We start from the raw sequence: 18,053 nt of genomic DNA on the forward strand, positions 1-18,053 counted from the left end.
TTAAAAATGAATATTACTAATAAATAGAATAAGTGTTTATATTATCTAAATGGCACTAACAAAAAATATAAAATTTTTATTGTTAGCGTGTAATATGCATGTTGAAAGTTTATGTATAATTTTTTTTCGGCTTTTCAATAGAACTACTTTTGTCTGAAACATTTCTTCCGAAAACGTCATCTTTCCGAGATAATCCAGTGTCCTGATCTTTTTGTGACACCCTGTATATATAACGTACTGTATTACTTAATATTAATTGCATTAATTTTTATTATCAAAAATTTAATAATAAAATTTAAAATTTAATAATTTAATAATTTAATATCGACTGTGACAATATATAAAACCACGTTGTGCACACACCGCCAACTGTCCACCATAACGATTGATAACTGGCGAGAACGCTCCGCGACCCGCGACCCGCGACCGCGAACGCTGCCGCGGCACGGCTACCGCGCGGCGCGCGCCAGTACTTTCTCGTAATCACGTAAAAATTGTCATGCGTTAGTATATAAGATGCGTATTATATTTACCTTAGCTCTAACACATGAGTATTAAGCTTGACATTTAATGAACAATGCCCCATCAGAATCCTTAATCCTTATATATTATATTCATTGGAATATTGTAAGGATCCCGAGGCATTATTTATCAGATGTCAAGCTTAATACTCAGCTAAGATAAATATAATACGTATCTTATAGTAGCTCGTCTCTTATTATCGCTTCAGATCATACATCGATTATATTCGATTCTGTTCTTAAAAGTGAAATAACCAATAATCGCGTTGCTTACGTTTCAAATTTGACAATTACAAGATACAATGATTATAAAAGACAAAAAAAATTACGATTATTTAAAAACAAAGCATGAACAAATTCACTCTAGATAATATTTCAAAATATGGTCACAAAATATATTTAAACACATTTTGAAATTGATAACGTTACTAATAATAAGTTTCGCCTGTTGTTTAAAATTGTGTCTTTGTCTTTCTTTTTTTTTTAATTAAAAAAAAATTAAATTAATTACAGGCAAATTGTATAAATTTATAAATAGGTTTATAGCAAATTATAATTAGTAATGAAGTATAGTAATAAAATTCAATGTTTGTAATATTTATACATTAAATTTATGAAAAAAAATTAGTACATATTTATAATTAGGATCGACAATTAAAATAAAATACGTATATTAAAGCCCGTTACTAAGAAAACAATTAATATCTAAATATTGATAATAATGTATAATATACGTCTGAGATTACAGAGAGTTTACATCTTTTCACAAAATCTGTTACAAAAATATATTAAAAGTGCAATAATTTGAATTTTATTTTAAACTCTTCTTAAATAGATGAAATCTAAATTTATCGAATAATTTATTTAAAATATAAAAATTTCTTGTGTAGTAACACACATTAAACAACGCAGAGAATTAAAAGTAAGCAATTTAAAACAAGTCATTGGTTAAAGCTTTCTATAGCTAATTTGTTTAAAATATCTGTTCTAAAAAACTCACTTTAATTGTTGTTTCATTCATAAACGAGTATATGTTTCACTTTATAAAATAGACATTGGCACGTTTAATGTCTATGTAACTTATCGCAGATCAATCCTCAGCTGTTGTCCGAAGAAGTTCGCACTAAACAACATCAGATATTTAGTTTCTTCTGTTTCTTCCTTTGCGATGGAGTATCTCCACAATGAAAGGCCTCCTAGAGTATCATAAGATAATCGCTGCTTTACAGTCCCAGGATAATTACAAAGTAGCTTGGAGTCACGTCCATCCCCTGCATAAATAAAACGAAGAGATCGTGACATATCTCAAATTTGTCGAGATGATTATAAACTTCTCTATTTCTTTACAATAAACTATGAAAGCTTTCTGGTGATGATAGTTAATTTGCCATATTTCCATATTGTCATCGTAGAATAAACGCTTATAACTGCGGCAAAAGAGAAATGATGTTCTTCTCAATGTGACAATGCATATTATAATATATACTACAAAGAAATAAAAATTCAATAAAATATCCAAAGATGACGATCGGTTGCGGACCAACTTTCAAATAGCGTTTAAAAAGTCCCGTACATGCTTCTGAAGGGAAGAATAGAGTGTGCGCGATAATTAAAATGTCAAACGGAGGTAAATACAAATATATATCTGGATACATCTAGCACACATGTTTAAAAATAGCTACTTATATTATAAGGATCAGCGCTAATCGCAGCTGCAATTAATTAAATTATCTTTTAACTTAGGAAAGAAGTCAACTTAAAAGAGGACATTATATATTTTTTTAATAGAAAGAACAAAGAAATATTAAAAACAATCTTTGCAAGCTATACTTTGTACAGTATTTTCTATTTGTCACGAAAGAGCATTTCCACCAGAACATGGACTTTCAAAACGTAAATCCCCTGAACGTTCGATTGAACAGGTTCTCAGGCAACTTGTTACCGATGACCAACGACGATTCTTTATTCCCTGTAGCGTGGAGAATATATAGCGCCGTCATATGGCTGATCGAAGCGATTCAAACTAGCGCGGTGATTCCCGGAATCTTGTTCGTGCCGAAGGACAAGGCTTTGCAGGATGCGACGGTTGGCATAGTGGTCACCATCGAAGTGTTTTTCTTATTATGGCAAATGCATGTGCACAGAGATCTCGTGATTCAACTGATTCAAAAGCTAAATGAAATTCTGCGCGTTGAAAACAAGACAATGGAGATAATTGTCAGATCGACCTTAAAACCGGTGGAGATTCCGCTGAAATTTTATTGCATAGCTGGGACGGGATCCATAATAGTGTGGTGCTGCATATCTTTCGCGGTGATCTTCAATAAGAAATATTTTCTCTATGAGGATTATAGGCTACCGATAGTTCTTTCGAAGCAACCATTCCCGTTGGAAATTTTTCTACTGGGAAACTGTATCGCGTCTATTGCCAGCGTGTATATGTTTATAAAGAAAGTTGCCTTGGATGTCTACATGATAAATCTCGTGTTACTGGTAACAGCGCAATACCGCTACATCGCGGTGGAGCTCGCAACAATATTTCGGGAAAATATTCCACAGAATCAGCGTAATGAATCCAAAGAGGAATATCCCACGATAGATTCATTGACGATCCTGAAGATGAAAGCGTTATGTCGACATCACACTGTTGTGGTCCAGTAAGTAATTGGTGAGCGTTAGGCAATTTTGCGATGAAGTATTTTACCTATTTGCTATTTTTTTCTATTGTGTGTGTTACTCGTCTCTCTCTCTCTTTCTCTCTTAAGATTATATTCTTCCTCATCTTATACCATTCCCGATGCTTGTCTCTTACAGAAATTTAATATTGTAAGTGATTATTTTGGCTAGTGATTAATTACAATATTTACTTATTTTGAGTATTAAAAAGCATTAAAAACTGCTTTTAATACTCAAAATAAGTAATTAATCACTAACCAAATAATCACTTACAGTATTAAATTTCTGTAAGTCGTTTACTTAATGTCGCATTACGATGCGGTTTTTTTTTTCAGGACGACGTTAATGTTAAAGAAACTACTGTCTTTGAATATGAGTCTAATGTATTTGACAAATGTTTTTATTTTTTGCTTTCTCGACATTATGCTGATAAGCACGGTGAGTAATATTTGATGACAATAATAATACTAAAAATACTTTCCAGACGATTGAAGATAGATGTTTATGATAATATAACAATGTATGTCAAACCTATATAGATATTATCGATGGCTCCCGTAGAAGGAATTATGATCGCTATGTATATATGCGGCGGCCTAGTACAGCTTTATATTTTATGCTCGTGCGTTAATCAATTACTAGATGCGGTAAGCTTTGTTAAAATGTATCGTCACCATCCTTCTTCCAGTACGTCTTCATTATTCTGTAACAAGTTTGAAAAAGTCTTAAATTACCGTACGTTTGATTTCCTATAAAATCAAAGCTAATGTCTAGTATTGAAATAATTATTATATGAAAAAGAGTAGCTATTTTTCAAATTTTTAATTCTCTCTTTTGTATTGAGAAGGATTCTGAAAACAGAATATCAGTAATAAATATATAAAATAGAATAAAATTGCAAGTTGCCTGTTTGCAATTAATTACGGTCTCTTAAAGCTTACTTTTGACAATACACAATACACATCGGAATCCAAAGATGATATTTATAATATTGTACATAATATAAAAAATATTTGAAGATTTAGAATACGTACATAAAATATATTAAAACGTATCCATAAATATATCTACATACATATATCCACAAATTCACTATATACAATAAACATAATTATATTTTGAAATCTGACGCGAATTATAGATCATATATAAAGTCGGCTATATGTTTTATGATTTTATATAAAATTTAGAGTGTAGAGATAACAGACAAAGCATTCCATGAGAAGTGGTATCAGTTTGGACCATCATTAAAACATATGTTTAGGATGATGATAATAACTAACAATTTAGGGTGTAAACTTTCAATTTCTGAAAGGTTTAATCTGTCTCTGGCTTCATTCATGACGGTAAGACTTAATGTAGTACTTATATTGAGCACATATAATAATATCTACCTATTTTGTAAATTATTTTTGCAACCTTTTAAAATTTATACACACATTACAATTCCAATATTAATATTATTGTGGCGCTTACCTATTTCCAAATTGTCTATTCTCTCTTATAGATTTTGAATCAATCGTACTCGTTCGCTCTTCTATTTTTAAGAATGAAATAAAATGTACGAGGTACGTTTCTTGTTTGTCTTAAATAGTTTAGCTACATTTTCTTAATTTTTAATAAAATTTTATAAACGCTTATTTCTATTTTGTAAACTATTTATTTGCGTTGCTAACTATATGTAATATATTTATATTTCTTATTTCAAACAGAATAAATTACTTTTACTTCGCCAGTTAAATAATAAACAACAATGGAAATATTAATCAACTCTACTGGCCATTATAATCGCCAAGACAATACGACAACGATTTGCTTCGATTATCGTCATGCAATCTTTGATATACTTATATACATATAAGCATCTTATTTAAGTCTGACGATTTGTCGGCGCGCAGTTACTATTGTTGGAATAATATTGTTTAGTTTATATATAATACAGGTTATTGTGATAAATATTACCACATGTCTCAGTGGTCAAATTGGTACGACATCCATCACGGAATGAGGGAGGTTCCATCAGGTTTGTACCCTGGCTGAGGTAATATTTTTCGCAATAAATTGAATTATTTAAATGAGAAGCTTATAATCGAACCAAATCGTGGTCGTATTGTTTTGGCGATTATAATGGCCAGTAGAGTCGATTCCCAGCGAGAAATGACCCATCGAATCGACGTCTATTTAATTAGACGTTTATAGATTCAATGGGTCATTTTTCGCTGGGTTAATATTTCCATTGTTATTTTTTGTTTCAGTTCCAAAGAACAGCAGAATTTAATTAAGATTAACAATTAAATAAAAATTCAAATATTATTTATATATAATATATATATTATTATATTTTAATATATATAAACTTATATTATATATATATTACTTAAGTATAGAGTATTGAGAAAAAAAAATAAAAATTTAAATTAGCAACAAATCACTTTATTACATATTTATTACTATTTATATTCGATTAAATTACATTATCCGTTTTATAAATTTGATCACTTATTATCAATCTGTAATCTATCATTAACAGGCGACAGATATTATAACACTATCACAAAAGAAAAATTTATTTTTATAATAATATTGTGATACATAAACATGCTGCAGTTAATAGTGTAGAACATTATTAACATATTCAATACCAATTTAACTCAGAAAATTATTTCGTCGTTTCCCGATGAAGTACGCGTTAAACAGCATTAAGTACTGCGATCTCTTCGCAACTTGCAATCCTGCGGTACAGTCGTACGCGCAATTAAGAGAGTACTATAAGATAATCATCGCTGTGTAGAACACGGACAAAAAGCTACTAATTACCACTTACAAGAAAGCCATATACATATATCCCTATGATAAAAATTGTAATAAAAATTCTAGTCCTGTATGTACATTGAGGGTCTTTATTTCTTGAGAGACATCACGACATTTATTTATAAACGTCATTTCTTCATAGCAGAGGCTGAAAGTTGACTTAGCCAAATCGTTATTTATTCAGAAACTGCTCCATTATCGACGACGTTGAAGTACCGATATACACTAATCATAGAACGAAACATTGTTAGTCATAATGAAAAGGACAGAGTACCATTGCTTGTCATATGACGACGTCTATTATTTTAATACAAACTCAGGTATCGAACAGAAATTCAAAAGGAATAATGAAACGACGAAAATCGACGATAATTTCGCGAGTTATTTCTGAATTCCGATAGAAATGTCGTGCGCATAATTTTCATGAAAGGAAGGAGACATGCGGGCGACATAGAGAGACACACGTGAAACAAAGTGAATATTAAGACACGGAGGGTATCACACAATTCCAACTGACGACGTCGCGAGCATGGATTTCCAAAACGTGAATCCCCTAAATGTTCGGCTGAACGTGATCTCGGGCAACCTGCTACCGATGATCAACCGCGAAACGTCGTTTTCATTCTTCTGGAAGATATACAGCGTCTTCGTGTGGCTGTTCCAATTCGTTATAGCAATCGTGATGGTGCCCGGGTGCATGTACGTGCCGTTAGAGAAGGCTCTGAAAGACGGCATGATCTGCTTCGCAGTCTTTATAGAAATGTTCTTCATGATCGTGCGAATTCACGCCCGTAAGGACCTGGTGTACCAATTAATTCAGAAGCTGAACGAGATTCTGCGCACCGCCGACGAAACTATGAAAAACGTCGTGACGGCGACTTTGGAGCCGGTGAGGACCCCGCTCAACTTCTACTGGTCCGCCGGCGTGGCGTCGATAGTAGCGTGGAGCTCGATACCGTTCGTATTGGTATTCGAGAAGAATCTGTTTCGTTACGAGGATTACAGAATACCCGCCGCTTTCTCCAAACAGCCATTCTCGCTCAGAATCTTTATCCTAGGAAATCTGTTCCTGCTGATCAGCGCGATATATATGTTTTTAAAGAAAGTCGGCGTGGATGTGTACATGGTGCATTTGGTCCTGATGATAACCGCGCAGTATAGATACATCGCGCTGAAAATCGCGGTGATATTTCAAGAAGAAGATGAAAGTGATGAATCTCCAAAGAAACATTCTCCTGGAATAAATCAAAGAAGAGAAAAGGAAATAAGAGCACTGTGTCGACATCACAATGATGTGGTACAGTAAGTATTTCAGAATTTAATCAGTACGATAACTGATGTCTAGCAATTTTTGTACTTATATACAATATAAATAACATGATTAATTAACATACGGCAAATTAGTACCTATTAAGTTATTTGCTTGAATAATATTATATTTCCCTTTGTATGAAACTTATATTTAAATCTACGTGATTTTGTCTTACGAATACGAGTATATTATGCTTTTTTTTCAGCATAACTTCATTGCTAAAAGAACTGCTGTCTTTAAACTTTAGTTTAATATATGTAAACAGCGTCTTTAGATTCTGCTTTATTGGTATCATGCTAAGCAGCGTGAGTAATAAGAATTCCTTATTATTAATTGCTCTTCCTCCCCCTCTTTCTCTTCTTATAGAAATATCGGATAAAAAGATATGTAAATAACTATTGAATTATAGCAGAGATTATTTTATTAATTGTGATATATTAACTAATATATCTTTTTATATAATTTAAGATAACATCAGCAACGTTTTGGGAAGCGATCTCGATTGTCATGTACGCGTCAGGTGCAGTAGTGCAACTTTATATTTTGTGCTCCTGTGTGCAGCAATTATTAGACGCGGTAATTTTTTTGTAATTTATTGTTTACATTATTTTGTTTTTAACTCATAACTGTTATAAAATCGATTGATTTATTACGAAAAATTTACTTTTTATAATAATAATATAAACATAAACTGCTCTCTTCTTTCGCTTTAGTGACGCATAACAATAATATAAAGTATTGATTTTAAAAAAACTAAAAACACATTATAGTTTTGTGAATTACGAACTGTGTCTGATACTTAATAATAATTATATTATTTTTTGTTGTATATTGCTTTATTATGAGAATGTAGAGTACCGAAATGACAGATAAAGCGTTTCACGAAAACTGGAATCTGCTTCACCCATCGATAAAACGTACATTTATCTTGATAATCATGGCTAACAATTTAGAATGCAAAATTGCGACATTTGAAAAGTTTAATCTTTCCTTACCTTCATTTATGATGGTAAGATTTTATACATTTCCTATTTTCTTATGCACAGTAATACTGTCATATTTTAAAAAAAATCTAACATTCTCCAAATTTTCTTTCAGATTTTAAATCAATCGTACTCAATAGCCCTTCTGTTTTTAAAAATGAAATAAAAAAATGACGAAGAAGACGTCTTGCCTATAGTAGTTATAATTGTTACTTCCAATCTAATAACGAAAATAAATCATTTTATGAGAGCAACTTATTTACGTTTGGTAAAGTTAACGTGTTTTAGTGAAAAAAGTACCTAAAATGATTAAACAAAAATGCCAGTAATTGTATTACAATTTGTAATTATTACTTATACAACGATAATAGCACCTAAAATAATAAAGTAGCGACAATTCATGACAAAATACCTGAAATTGATTACAGCTTAAATGTACCTTTACGTAATCAATGTACATGTTGAGAGAAAAAATCAATAACTAATATAGATAGAATGTTAATATCAATACTATACCTACTAGATATGTACGTACATCTATTATTTTACTAAAATTATTTGTTTTGTTGTGTTAAAAATCGGCACCGAAAAAATAGTGACGACTTCGCCCCGGTCTCCCCTATGTTTAATTTAATTTGTAATTTTTAATAATAATGTTTTTTATTTGTAGTAATATCAATTTTTAATTGAAAAACAAATAAGAGACACGATGGTGACTCGCGCCTAGGGATACACGCTGGAAGGGACATGCGACATGTAATAGAAGAGCCAAAGTGCTAATATATGCGATTCTCGAGGCATTCGCTATAACTATAGCTCGGGAGAGAAAGAGGCAGCCGATTGTATGTTGCGCTCTTCTACTGCTCCAACGCCGAGCGTACACGTACGTACAGGGCTCCTTCCTTGTATGCTCTACACCCACACTGTAGCAGCCTCGATCATATCAGCCAATATCAGCTGTCAATCAGAGCAAAAAGGAGGGAACGATATATTTTCTTCGCTCACTCGGCGCGCCACGTGCTGCAGTCGCAGTGTTGCTGGAAACATCGGTAGCATGCGATAGCATGTGGATCGTCGAGAGCATGGTGGAAGTATACTTCCACCATGGTCGAGAGGTTACGAGTGTTATGACTTATGACAGTTATGACTGAATGTCCCTTGTGCTTCATTGTGCGTCACTGACGCACGTATACACGTAAAAACTGTTAAGCTAAGACTCCATAGATGCGTTATGCGTTGAGCTGCAGCAAGGCCGTGCGGCAGAATGCATGGATCAATCAGAAGACTGCCGCAAGTCGTCTGCGTCAATCTGCGGCAAAATCAAAATTTGTTGATTTTGCCGCAGCGGCAAGATAAAGTTAATAAACTTTTCATGACTTTGGCACGGATATTGCCGAATACTGTCGAACGCGTTTTGACTATCCATTTTCTTCGATTGATTTCTAATCTTGTGAGCCTTTATTATTATATTTATACGCGGGCTTAAACATGCGTTTCTTCAAGTTTGTTATTATTAACCGGTTATTGCGTTAAATATTACCACATGCCTCGGTAGTCGAATTGGTACAACGCCCTTCACGGAATGAGAGAGGTTCCCCGTTCGAATCCTGGCTGAGGTAATATTTTTTGCAATAAATTCTTTACAGTTTTTTAAATAATTAAATCGCGTCGATTTAATTCCGGGGAGGAAAGGGTATTAATGTTCCAAAGATAGCTGTGTTTCAAGTCCGACAAATAATCGGCGCGCAATCTATTAAGTTGGAATATATGTATCTGTAAATTATTGTACATTGTTTTACGTTACTTCTTTACGTAAAAATAGAATACACGAACACCAACACCTTGTTACGACTCAACGCTCCATTTTCTTCGATTGATTTCTAATCTTGTGAGCCTTTATTATGATAATTATTTAGTTTTTAGTTCCGCTTAGATTCTTAGATGATGGCGCTATCCCGTCGGAGTTCGGCCGTCACTTCAGCATCCCTTTGTGTAGAACATTATTTACATATTCGATACCAATTTAACTCAGAAAATTATTTCGTCGTTTCACGATGAAGTACGCGTCAAACAGCATTAGGTACTGCGATCTCTTCGCAACTTGCAATCCAGCGGTATAGTCGTACGCGCAATTAAGAAAGTACTATAAGATAATCATTGCTGTGTAGAACACGGACAAAAAGCTACTAATTATCACTTACAAGAAAGCCGTATGTATAGATGTCCTTGTGATAGATGTAATAAAGATTGTATAGTCCTGTACATTGAGTGTTTTTATTTCTTGAGAGACATCGCGACATTTATTTATAAACTTCATTTCTTCATAGCAGAGGCTGAAAGATAACTTCGCCAAATCGTTATTTATTCAGAAACTGCTCCCTTATTATCGACAACATTGAAGTACCGACATATACTAATCATAGAACGAAACATTGTTGGTCATAATGAAAAGGACAGAGTACCATTGCTTGTCATATGTGTGACGACGTCTATTATTTTAATTAATATAAACCCAGGTATATATAGAATAGAAATTCAAAAGGAATAATAAAACGAAAATCGACGATGTTCCGCGAGTTATTTCTGAATTCCGATAGAAAAGCCGCGCGCATAATTTTCATAAAAGGAAAGAGACATGCGCGCGACGAGAGACACACGTGAAACAAAGTAAATATAAAGTCCTTTGCACAATGTCAGGCAACAGGCAATAGGAACAGGAAATAACCAAAAAATCGTTAATTACAACCTGAAAAATTCGAATGCTATGATTGGTCGGCAAGAGGCAATAGACACAGAATTTCCAACGTGATGGAAACTCTGGTGTCTATTGCCTGTGCCACTCTTTATTCTGCATTTATACATGATTTCTAATTTCTCTTCCCTGTTCCTATTGCCTGGCATTGTGCAAAGGGGTTAAGACACGAAGGATATCACACAATTCCAATTAACAACGTTGCGAGCATGGATTTCCAAAACGTGAATCCCCTAAATGTTCGGCTGAACATGGTCTCGGGCAACCTGCTACCGATGATCAACCGCGAGACGTCCTTTTCATTCTTCTGGAAGATATACAGCGTCTTCGTGTGGCTGAGCCAACTCTTTATACCGATCGTAATGGTGCCAGGGTGCATCTACGTGCCGATAGAGAAGGTTCTGACAGACGGTATGATCTGCTTCGTAGTCTTTACAGAAATGTCTTTCATGATCGTGCGAATTCACGCCCGTAAGGACCTGGTGTGCCCATTAATTCAAAAGCTGAACGAGATTCTGCGCACCGCCGACGAAACTATGAAGAACGTCGTGACGACGACTTTGGAGCCGGTGAGGACCCCGCTCAACTTCTACTGGTCCGCCGGCGTGGCGTCGATAGTAGCGTGGAGCTCGATACCGTTCGTATTGGTATTCGAGAAGAATCTGTTTCGTTACGAGGATTACAGAATACCCGCTGCTTTCTCCAAACAGCCATTCTCGCTCAAAATCTTTATCCTAGGAAACCTGTTCCTTCTGATCAGCGCGATATATACGTTTTTAAAGAAAGTCGGCGTGGATGTGTACATGGTGCATTTGGTCCTGATGATAACCGCGCAGTATAGATATATCGCGCTGAAAATTGCGATGATATTTCAAGAAGAAAATGAAGGTGATGAATCTCCAAAGAAACATTCTCTTGGAATAAATCGAAGAAAAGAAAAAGAAATAAAAGCACTGTGTCGACATCACAATGATGTGGTACAGTAAGTATTTCAGAATTTAGTCAGTACGATAACTGTCTAGCAATTTTTGTACTTAAAATATAAATATCATGATTAATTAACATACGGCAAATTAGTACCTATTAAGTTATTTGCTTGAATAATATTTCCTTCTGTATGAAACTTATATTTAAATCTATGTGATTTTCAGTACGTAATTTTGTCTTACAAATACGAGTATATTATGCTTTTTTTTTCAGCATAACTTTATTGCTAAAAGAACTGCTGTCTTTAAACTTTAGTTTAATATATGTAAACAGCGTCTTTAGATTCTGCTTTATTGGTATCATGCTAAGCAGCGTGAGTAATAAGAATTTCTTATTATTAATTGCTCTTCCTTTCCCTCTCTCTCTTCTTATAGAAATATCGGATAAAAAGATATGTAAAATAACTATTGAATTATAGCAGGGATTATTATTAATTGTGATATATTAACTAATATATCTTTTTATAATTTAAGATAACATCAGCTACGTTTGGGGAAGCGATCTCGATTGTCATGTACGCGTCAGGTGCAGTAGTGCAACTTTATATTTTGTGCTCCTGTGTGCAGCAATTATTAGACGCGGTAATTTTTTTGTAATTTATTGATTATATTATTTTGTTTTTAACTTATAATTGTTATAAAATTGACTGATTTATTACGAAATTTATTTTTTATAATAATATATAAACATAAACTGCTCCTTTCGCTTTAGTGATAACAATAATATAAAGTATTGATTTTAAAAAAACTAGACACACATTATAGTTTTGTGAATTACAAACTGTGTCTGATACGTAATAAAAATTATATTATTTTTTGTTGTATTGCTTTATTATGAGAATGTAGAGTACGGAAATGACAGATAAAGCGTTTCACGAAAACTGGAATCTGCTTCACCCATCGATAAAACGTACATTTATCTTGATAATCATGGCTAACAATTTAGAATGCAGAATTGCGACATTTGAAAAGTTTAATCTCTCCTTACCTTCATTTATGATGGTAAGATTTTGTACATTTCCTATTTTTTTATGCGCAGTAATACTGTCATATTTTTAAAAAATCTAACATTCTCCAAATTTTCTTTCAGATTTTAAATCAATCGTACTCAATAGCCCTTCTGTTTTTAAAAATGAAATAAAAAAATGACGAAGAAGACGTTTTGCCTATAGTAGTTATAATTGTTACTTCCAATCTAATAACGAAAATAAATCATTTTATGAGAGCAACTTATTTACGTTTGGTAAAGTTAACGTGTTTTAGTGAAAAAAGTACCTAAAATGATTAAACAAAAATGCCAGTAATTGTATTACAATTTGTAATTGATTCCTATACAATATACAACGATAATAGCACCTAAAATAATAAAGTAGCGACAATTCATGACAAAATACCTGAAATTGATTACAGCTTAAATGTACATTTACGTAATCAATGTACATGTTGAGAGAAAAAATCAATAACTAATACAGATAGAATGTTAATGTCAATACTATACCTACTAGATATTACACAATATTATATAATATATACCTATTATATATATACCTACTAGATTGTTCACATATATAATATAAACACAAATTATATAACTGCTTTCTCCAATTTTTTAATTTATTGCCTAGATATTGTAGCAATTATTAGATTTTTAAATATTTAACAATAAAGTAGAAAAAATAATAAAAAAGATATTTGACAAATAAGGTGATTATAATATGTAAAAATATAGTATAATAATATTCTCACTTTAAATCAACAAAAATTTACACATTACTAATTACTGTTATAAGTTAATTACTGTTATAGTTCTTAAAATTTTTAAAGAATAAATATAGCAATTGTGTGTAGGCAAACATACATAGTAACATGCAAATGCCTAAAATGTAATACAATTTATATTTTAATTTGACTACAAATCTAAAACAAACAAGTAATTCTAAATTTGTAACAATAAATTTTATTAAAAATATTTTTTAATTAGAGAAAAGTGCCACGTTCGATCAGATTGGATCTTGGAAGCTTTAAATAATATTTTTATGTAAATTTTGTATACTTTTTTTCAAATAATTTTTTAATAACATGTATCTAAATTACTCAAATATAATATAATTTTTACATAACAAAACTGATTTGATGTGTAGTACAGCAAGACAATGCACTATAATAAAAAAATCAATTTGTTGTTTAGACTGTGAACATCCATAAAAAAACAAAGCTTCCTCTATGAGGAAGCAAAATTGCAGGGCAAAATAACTTATAAAATAAAATTAATATTTCTACTTTTTTCAAATTAGTATATCAGATATATCACAATTTTTCATCGATGATATACGAGTAAAATACTATCGAATACTGTGACTTTTCTGGACATTGCAGCGCAGCAATGATCAATAACGAGTAATAAGATAATGACTGCTGCATGGCCTAGCGCTAATTACAAGGAATTTCACGGTTGCTTTCAGCTCTATATTTAAACGAAAGAAACTGCTTTCGGATATTGTATCAAACATTTGTAAACTATTTTATTATCTATGATAGTAGTACAAGAAGTCTCTTCCTGAATCGATATGAGGTAGTAGTAGTTAGCATCATCAAGTAATTTGCGAAATTATAGATAATAATTACTTTAGAATATTCTTGGAGACATTCTTGCGGTGAAAAATTGTATTTTACCATCGGATGACACCACGATATATTCGTGAAAGACAAAGAGTAACAGAAATTCAAAAGGAATAATAAATAACTCAAATTATATGAGTGACTTATAATTATGGTAGAAATGTCACATGTGTCTTTCAGACACAAAATAAAGCGTATGTCAGCAAAGATAAATACAAGTCCAACGGCACATTCTCTTTTCATTCCTCTCTTTTCATCCATTGATGATTTTATGAAATGTGAAAATGCTTTTTCAATAATGTTTGCTGACAGACGATAGCTATAAAAAAACATTAAGAGCTCCGAGCAAAACATCATTAAGTTAAGTACATTGATATTATATTACTACAATTTCTTAAATTACTGACTTATTTGCAGACAACTTGCTAAAACTTATAGTGCATTTAATATAAGTATGCATGGCACTTTACAATTTTGTAAGCTGTAATATTTAAAGCAAATATATATAAATACGTAGTGTATAAATTAAATGATAAATAAATAAAACTGGCTCCATTAAACATTATCGACTCTCTCATTTTACACACGCTACATTCACTGTTCCAGAACAATTTGTTACGAAACAACGACATCAAGAACATGGATTTCCGAAACGTGAATCCGCTAAATGTTCGGCTGAACTTGGTGTCAGGTAATTTATTACCAATGACCGCCGACGATTCGTCGTTTCCGATATTTTGGAAGATATACAGCGTTCTGGTATGGTTTCTCGAAATAGTGCAATTATGCGGGTTAGTTCCTGGGTTTATTTTTGTGCCAATAGAGAAGGTTCTAAAAGACGGTCTGGTAGCTCTTGTGATTACTATGGAAGTGATATCGGTAATCATAAGAATTCACGCATGTAGAGGATTGGTGAAACAATTAATTCAAAAACTTAATGACATTATGCGCGTGGAGGACGAAATGATGAGGAGTATAGTGACAACGACCATAAAATCGATGGAGATTCCCCTTAAGTTTTACTGGTCGGCCGGCGTGCTGTCCATAGTACTGTGGAGTAGTTCACCGTTTGTAGTGGCCTTTCAAAAAAATTCCTTTTTCTATGTAGATTACAGGATGCCAGTTGTCTACTCGAAAGAGCCATTCACGACCGGTATCTTTGTGTTAGGAAGTGTCATCGTGCTCGTGAGCAGCGCGTATATTTTTACAAAGAAAGTCAGCGCGGATAGCTACATAATAAATGTGATGTTACTGATAACGGCACAATATAAATACACCGCGTTAAAACTATCGATGATATTTCAAAATAGATTTCTTCAAAGTGATGATCGTAGCGAATCTAATACAAAAGAATGTTATCCTAATGCAGATTATTACGCAGAAAAAGAAATGAAAGCCTTATGTCGGCATCATAATATGATCATTCAGTAAGTTTATCTTTTATTAATTCTCAAAAATGTTATAAGTATGAAAAACTTTTAATCTGAACTAAATCAATTTTTAGTTGTGGTTTGATTTATTATATAATATCATTACATAATGTGTTTGATACTTTATATAAAACACATATAGTTTATACTAAATTATACAAGAAGTTACATTTCTTAAATATTTTATTGCAATATGTAATTTAAATTTGTTGTTATAATTATTCTTTAATACTGATTCTTTAATAATGATTATTATTATTATTTAATCCTTTACTGTAACATCATATTGTCATATCTGATGTTTCTTGTTTCAGCATAATGATAATGCTAAGAAAACTATTGTCTTTAAATATTAGTTTAATATATGTAATAAGCGTTTTTCGATTCTGCGGGATTGCTATCATGCTGATTTCAGTGAGTAACAATCTCTAATACCAATTAATCTAGGAATATATTTGCTAAATTTATAAAAGACAGCATAATGTTCTGCATTTTATCAGTTAACATATATTATCGATGCATTTTATATTTTGGTAAATTTTAGATACCATCCGTAACTTTGTGGGAAGTATTCTTGCATATTATGTACGCAATCGGTGGGGTCGTGCAGCTCTATATACTATGTTATTGTGTGCAACAGTTATTAGATGCGGTAGGCTTTGTTGCAATACTTCTAAATAATATACACGTTACATATAAAGGGGGATTAAACCGAGAAACGTTTGTAATTAATAAAAATGTTCTATGATATATATCATTTTCTCTCTATTTCCAATTTAGAGTACTGAAATAACGGATAATGCATTTCACGAAGGATGGTACCTATATGGAAGATCCATAAAACGTACATTTATGTTTATGATAATGTCTAATAATTTAGATATTAAACTGTCAACGTTTGGAAAGTACAATTTATCTTTATCTTCATTCATAGCGGTGAGTCTCATGTACATTCCATGTGTTGTATCTATTTTATATTAGCATTATTTTAATATTTTAAGATATTATTAAAAATTTTTATATAATATTTTAGATTTTAAATCAGTCATATTCAATCGCGCTTTTACTATTAAAAACTACTTAAAAATGCGTTGTTGTATAGATTTTACAGAGTAAGTATACTTTTTTTATTATACATATAAACAAAATATAAAGAGAGTTAAAAAACAAACTTGTAAGGCTACTTTATGTTATTCTAAAGTACATAATTTTTGTTTCAGTAAAAATAATATTACAGTGCATAGTATAACGTTAAGCTTAGAAATTTATTAAAAATTTAAATAAACAATAAGAAAAATTAGTATAAAATGTAGATATCACTGTAATAGAGAATTTAGTAGAAATAAAAATACTTATTATTTATAACAAATATAAAACGTAAAGTTATTAAAATAAAAGTACAAAAGATTTATCAGAAATGAAAGGAAGGTAAAGAAAGAAGAGAAAAATACACGGAAGAAAGGAGAAATAATTAAGTTGAAGGAATTGTTGGAACAGAAGTAAGGACAGAAGGAAGAAAAGAAAAAAAATAGAGAAGAAATAGTTAATAAATTTGAGGAATGGAACGGAAGAAATATGGAAATTTTTAAATAGAAATAAGAGAAAAAAAGAGTAGAAAGAATGAAACATAAAGGAAAATGTATGAAAAAAAGTGTTTTATAGATTCTTAGCAGTAAAGCAAAAAAATAATAATAAATATATTTGATAAATAATATAACGATAATAGTCAAATATATTTATGTTCTATAAATCAATAAAAATTTATACATTACTACTTACTGTTATAATTTTTAAATTTTCTGCAAAATAAAAAAGTAGACTAAAATAGCAACTGTAAGAAGCAAACATTTATGTTAAATTATTAATTTATGATAACATACTAATGCCTAAGATTTAATATAATTTGTATTTTTATTTTATTAAAAATATGAAACAAACAAAGTAATTCTAAAGTAGTAGCAAA

The 18,053-nt window shown here is 31.6% G+C and overlaps 4 protein-coding genes and 1 long non-coding RNA gene across 10 annotated transcripts; 4 read left to right on the forward strand and 1 right to left on the reverse strand.

Annotated features, from left to right (window-relative positions):
* Positions 1-89: 89 nt before the first annotated feature.
* Positions 90-10,555, reverse strand: LOC143897383 (uncharacterized). The gene is made up of 4 exons (XR_013256906.1): positions 10,143-10,555; positions 3,729-3,900; positions 1,522-1,792; positions 90-221 (listed from the first exon to the last, which is right to left on the reverse strand). It is a non-coding gene; the product is annotated as an uncharacterized LOC143897383 (long non-coding RNA).
* Positions 1,905-5,828, forward strand: LOC143897378 (uncharacterized). Its single transcript, XM_077405999.1, has 7 exons — positions 1,905-2,148; positions 2,265-3,178; positions 3,533-3,635; positions 3,737-3,844; positions 4,388-4,543; positions 4,705-4,765; positions 5,453-5,828. Exons 2-6 carry the CDS (start codon positions 2,400-2,402, stop codon positions 4,753-4,755), a joined length of 1,197 nt encoding a protein of 398 aa, XP_077262125.1. The 5' UTR covers positions 1,905-2,148; positions 2,265-2,399; the 3' UTR covers positions 4,756-4,765; positions 5,453-5,828.
* LOC143897380 (uncharacterized) lies at positions 6,361-8,632 on the forward strand. The gene is made up of 5 exons (XM_077406000.1): positions 6,361-7,310; positions 7,526-7,625; positions 7,789-7,896; positions 8,174-8,329; positions 8,419-8,632. The coding sequence occupies exons 1-5, from the start codon at positions 6,538-6,540 to the stop codon at positions 8,467-8,469; spliced, it is 1,188 nt and encodes a 395-aa protein (XP_077262126.1). The 5' UTR covers positions 6,361-6,537; the 3' UTR covers positions 8,470-8,632.
* Positions 10,556-10,718: 163 nt separating the features above from the next.
* Positions 10,719-13,631, forward strand: LOC143897455 (uncharacterized). Its single transcript, XM_077406146.1, has 6 exons — positions 10,719-10,819; positions 11,214-12,037; positions 12,256-12,355; positions 12,516-12,623; positions 12,888-13,043; positions 13,132-13,631. Exons 2-6 carry the CDS (start codon positions 11,265-11,267, stop codon positions 13,180-13,182), a joined length of 1,188 nt encoding a protein of 395 aa, XP_077262272.1. The 5' UTR covers positions 10,719-10,819; positions 11,214-11,264; the 3' UTR covers positions 13,183-13,631.
* Positions 13,632-13,827: 196 nt separating this feature from the next.
* Positions 13,828-17,926, forward strand: LOC143897399 (uncharacterized). 6 transcript variants are annotated; one of them, XM_077406041.1, is made up of 8 exons: positions 13,828-15,136; positions 15,267-15,351; positions 15,484-16,087; positions 16,405-16,504; positions 16,635-16,742; positions 16,871-17,026; positions 17,124-17,202; positions 17,311-17,926. In XM_077406041.1, exons 1-7 carry the CDS (start codon positions 15,119-15,121, stop codon positions 17,172-17,174), a joined length of 1,122 nt encoding a protein of 373 aa, XP_077262167.1. In that variant the 5' UTR covers positions 13,828-15,118; the 3' UTR covers positions 17,175-17,202; positions 17,311-17,926. The 6 variants fall into 6 exon arrangements, with proteins under 6 accessions (XP_077262167.1, XP_077262164.1, XP_077262168.1 ...); XM_077406042.1 differs by having other exon boundaries at positions 13,830-15,020; XM_077406038.1 differs by having other exon boundaries at positions 13,829-15,136; positions 15,267-16,087.
* The last annotated feature ends 127 nt before the right edge of the window (positions 17,927-18,053 follow it).

This window comes from Temnothorax americanus, unplaced genomic scaffold, assembly GCF_048541705.1.
Source record: "Temnothorax americanus isolate GAGA-0224 unplaced genomic scaffold, ASM4854170v1 Scaffold20, whole genome shotgun sequence".
Classification (NCBI taxonomy): Eukaryota; Metazoa; Arthropoda; class Insecta; order Hymenoptera; family Formicidae; genus Temnothorax; species Temnothorax americanus.

Excerpts from the sequence above, each read along its gene's own strand:
- LOC143897378 (XM_077405999.1), top strand. The coding sequence starts at position 2,400 with ATGGACTTTCAAAACGTAAATCCCCTGAACGTTCGATTGAACAGGTTC. Across the intron at positions 3,179-3,532 it reads CATCACACTGTTGTGGTCCA|GACGACGTTAATGTTAAAGA; the intron begins GTAAGTAATTGG and ends TTTTTTTTTCAG. Across the intron at positions 4,544-4,704 it reads CTCTGGCTTCATTCATGACG|ATTTTGAATCAATCGTACTC; the intron begins GTAAGACTTAAT and ends TCTCTCTTATAG.
- LOC143897380 (XM_077406000.1), top strand. The coding sequence starts at position 6,538 with ATGGATTTCCAAAACGTGAATCCCCTAAATGTTCGGCTGAACGTGATC. Across the intron at positions 7,311-7,525 it reads CATCACAATGATGTGGTACA|CATAACTTCATTGCTAAAAG; the intron begins GTAAGTATTTCA and ends CTTTTTTTTCAG. Across the intron at positions 8,330-8,418 it reads CCTTACCTTCATTTATGATG|ATTTTAAATCAATCGTACTC; the intron begins GTAAGATTTTAT and ends ATTTTCTTTCAG.
- LOC143897455 (XM_077406146.1), top strand. The coding sequence starts at position 11,265 with ATGGATTTCCAAAACGTGAATCCCCTAAATGTTCGGCTGAACATGGTC. Across the intron at positions 12,356-12,515 it reads TTGGTATCATGCTAAGCAGC|ATAACATCAGCTACGTTTGG; the intron begins GTGAGTAATAAG and ends TTATAATTTAAG. Across the intron at positions 13,044-13,131 it reads CCTTACCTTCATTTATGATG|ATTTTAAATCAATCGTACTC; the intron begins GTAAGATTTTGT and ends ATTTTCTTTCAG.
- LOC143897399 (XM_077406038.1), top strand. Across the intron at positions 16,743-16,870 it reads TGCAACAGTTATTAGATGCG|AGTACTGAAATAACGGATAA; the intron begins GTAGGCTTTGTT and ends TTTCCAATTTAG. Across the intron at positions 17,027-17,123 it reads CTTTATCTTCATTCATAGCG|ATTTTAAATCAGTCATATTC; the intron begins GTGAGTCTCATG and ends ATAATATTTTAG.